This window comes from Cyprinodon tularosa, unplaced genomic scaffold, assembly GCF_016077235.1.
Source record: "Cyprinodon tularosa strain WSP-4 unplaced genomic scaffold, ASM1607723v1 ctg181, whole genome shotgun sequence".
In the NCBI taxonomy this organism is placed as follows: domain Eukaryota; kingdom Metazoa; phylum Chordata; class Actinopteri; order Cyprinodontiformes; family Cyprinodontidae; genus Cyprinodon; species Cyprinodon tularosa.
In genome coordinates this window covers 638,611-641,215 of record NW_024038614.1, presented here as the reverse complement: position 1 = coordinate 641,215, position 2,605 = coordinate 638,611, and the positions used below count along the sequence as shown (strand labels likewise).

The 2,605-nt window shown below is 33.9% G+C and overlaps 1 gene segment (V, D, J or C); it reads left to right on the top strand.

The window, feature by feature from the left end:
- Positions 1-408: 408 nt before the first annotated feature.
- On the top strand, positions 409-1,817 carry LOC119781750. The segment is given in 2 exon segments: positions 409-961; positions 1,048-1,817. Coding segments are annotated over 2 exon segments (402 nt in total).
- Positions 1,818-2,605: the final 788 nt, after the last annotated feature.

Sequence of the window (2,605 nt, the reverse complement as noted above, 5' to 3'; positions counted from 1 at the left end):
ATCAAATGTTCCTAATGTTAGCAGTTTAAATATAAAAAATAAAATTCCTAAAAAGTCTGATGTGTTTGAACTTTTATTCTAAGTTTTAAAAGTCATTATTTATTGATGGCCTGCTCTGCTCTGGTTGAAAGAGTAGAAAAAAATTATTTAATGTGATTAACAGGTAAACTGAGGTTTTAGAGAATTTATCTAAAGCTGTCGTCTGCAAAAGAAGAATAAAGTTTGTTCTCTGATAATTTTATATGAAATATTTAATATATCTCATTTTTCATTACAGTGTTTGAACAAAAACTGTTAATTCATCTGGCTGAAGAGAAGCAATAAATCATTACTAAAATAATAATATAAAAACAAACACTGAGTTTAATTCTTTCGAAAAAACATTTTTTAGAAAACATTAATCAGAGAAACATATCACTAAGCTCTCTAAATATAAATTGAATACAACTGATGTAAATGATGATTAAATAATTATCCTCCCAATGTCACTGATTTAGTTCGGCAGATTTAACCATAGACTAGAATCTGTTCTGCTGTCTGTCCTATTGACCGATCTTATAGTCGACTTCTTCTTTGGTTCCTTAGTCTTTGTTGTTAACAGACGACATACGTCACGTATCTGCTCATTGGGAAAAAAGACAAAGGTGAAAAAGGAAAGAGAAACTAGTTTATATATATATTGAATCAAACCAAGGCACAATTCTCTGTGTTTCTTATAGAATTACAGAGGTATTTCAGCAGGATATTATATATTGTGCTTTATTTCTCTAAAAATACACATGTTTAAAACATGTGGTCAAAATTCTTCATTGGCTTCCTGTCATTATGCAAATGATTGGTTCTGGTTTAAAGTCTTGATCTAAAGCTGTGAGGCTGCAGAAGAAGAGAAACTCCCATCAGATCATCTTCAACACCAACATGCTCTCTGTAGCTCTGCTGCTGCTGCTGGCTGCTGGATCCTGTGAGTCTGACTGAAGGAGAAACATTTAGAGCTTGATGGTCCTAAACTGACTGTCTATGTATTGATCCTAAATGTTTTCTTTACAGATGTATCATGTGAAACTCTGAATCAGCCAGCATCTTTAACTGTGCAGCCAGGTCAACGTCTGACCATCAGATGTCAGGTCTCTTATGATCTGCTCACCTGGACAGGTTGGATCAGACAGGCTGCTGGGAAAGGACTGGAATGGATTGGGATGAAAGGCACTGGCTACTCGTCCTACAAAGACTCACTGAAAAACAAGTTCAGTATTGACTTAGACACTTCCAGTAAAACCGTGACTCTAATTGGACAGAATATGCAGCCTCAAGACTCTGCTGTGTATTACTGTGCCAGAGACACAGTGACACAAAAAAGCAGCAGAGCTGTACAAAAACCCCTCAGAGCCTGGATGGTAGTTATATAGAATCACCAGAGGAGGCGCTCTAAGACCATTTTTTGTTGCTGTTTAATTTGAAAGAAAGTTTTAACAGCAAGCTTTAAAGGTTGAGCAGTAATAATCATAATATATCAAAATATGATTATGTAGTTCCTTGACATACTGTAAAGTGTATTTACATTATCATGCAAATTAACAGTCTCTGCTGTGTATTTCTGTCTTGTCTGGTTTATAGTTTGTGTCTCCAGCATCAGTGTGATGAACACACTCCATGTTCTTCTTTTCCTCTTCTTACAATTGAGTTTACAAAACCCAATTTCAGAATAATCAACACACTCCTAGCAAAACAATACACATATATGGATTTTATTTACAATATTTTGCCAACTGTCTGGCACACTGTTACTTGTTTAAGATAAATAGTTCACTTTTCAATCAGCATAAGCCCTATAAATAAGCCACAGGTGAGCTAGCTGCGTGGAGTTCAATGGAGGGAGGAATAAGAGTAAGGATTAGAGGAGGAAGAGGACAGGGAGGGGGAGGAGGAGGAGAAAGAGAAGAAGAAAAAGGAGACCAGATATGTCATCATATGGGACAATATCAGTTTTCATTGGGCTGCTTTTTTTATTGGCTTGGGAAAAAACCAAGAGAAAAGTTAAGCAAGATGTATTAGGTTTATGCTGATTTGGTGAAATGTTTTATTTCTGTCTAGATTTTTACAAAAAATAGCCAATAGTAACAAAAATTGCACTCAAGCTGTCAAAAGAAAACCCAAAAGTCTACGTATTTAGAAATTGAGAATTTCGCCTAAAAACATAATTTTATGTAACATTTTCAATGTCAAACAAAATACAGACTATAACTACTTATGATACACTCAATTAATGTGTGCTAGTGCTGACTTCTTTTAATTACAATGATGAAAAGAATACATTTCTAAATGATAACACTTGATGTCCTTTAAGTTTCAAGATATTTGCAAACATACTGTAAATCTAATAGAATTTATAAAATAAATCACAGTTACTTTTACAAACACATAAATATTGTAGATCATGAACAGACATGATTTTGCTATTTCAACACATCAATAACCGTATTTATTGTCTTTAACATGATACATTGGAAATACAAAGAAGCAGTGCAAAAATCCCTCAAAAAGTGATAAATGTTTTATTCATGAAAACCAGAATAGGAAGACCAGACCAAAACAACTATTCAGATTA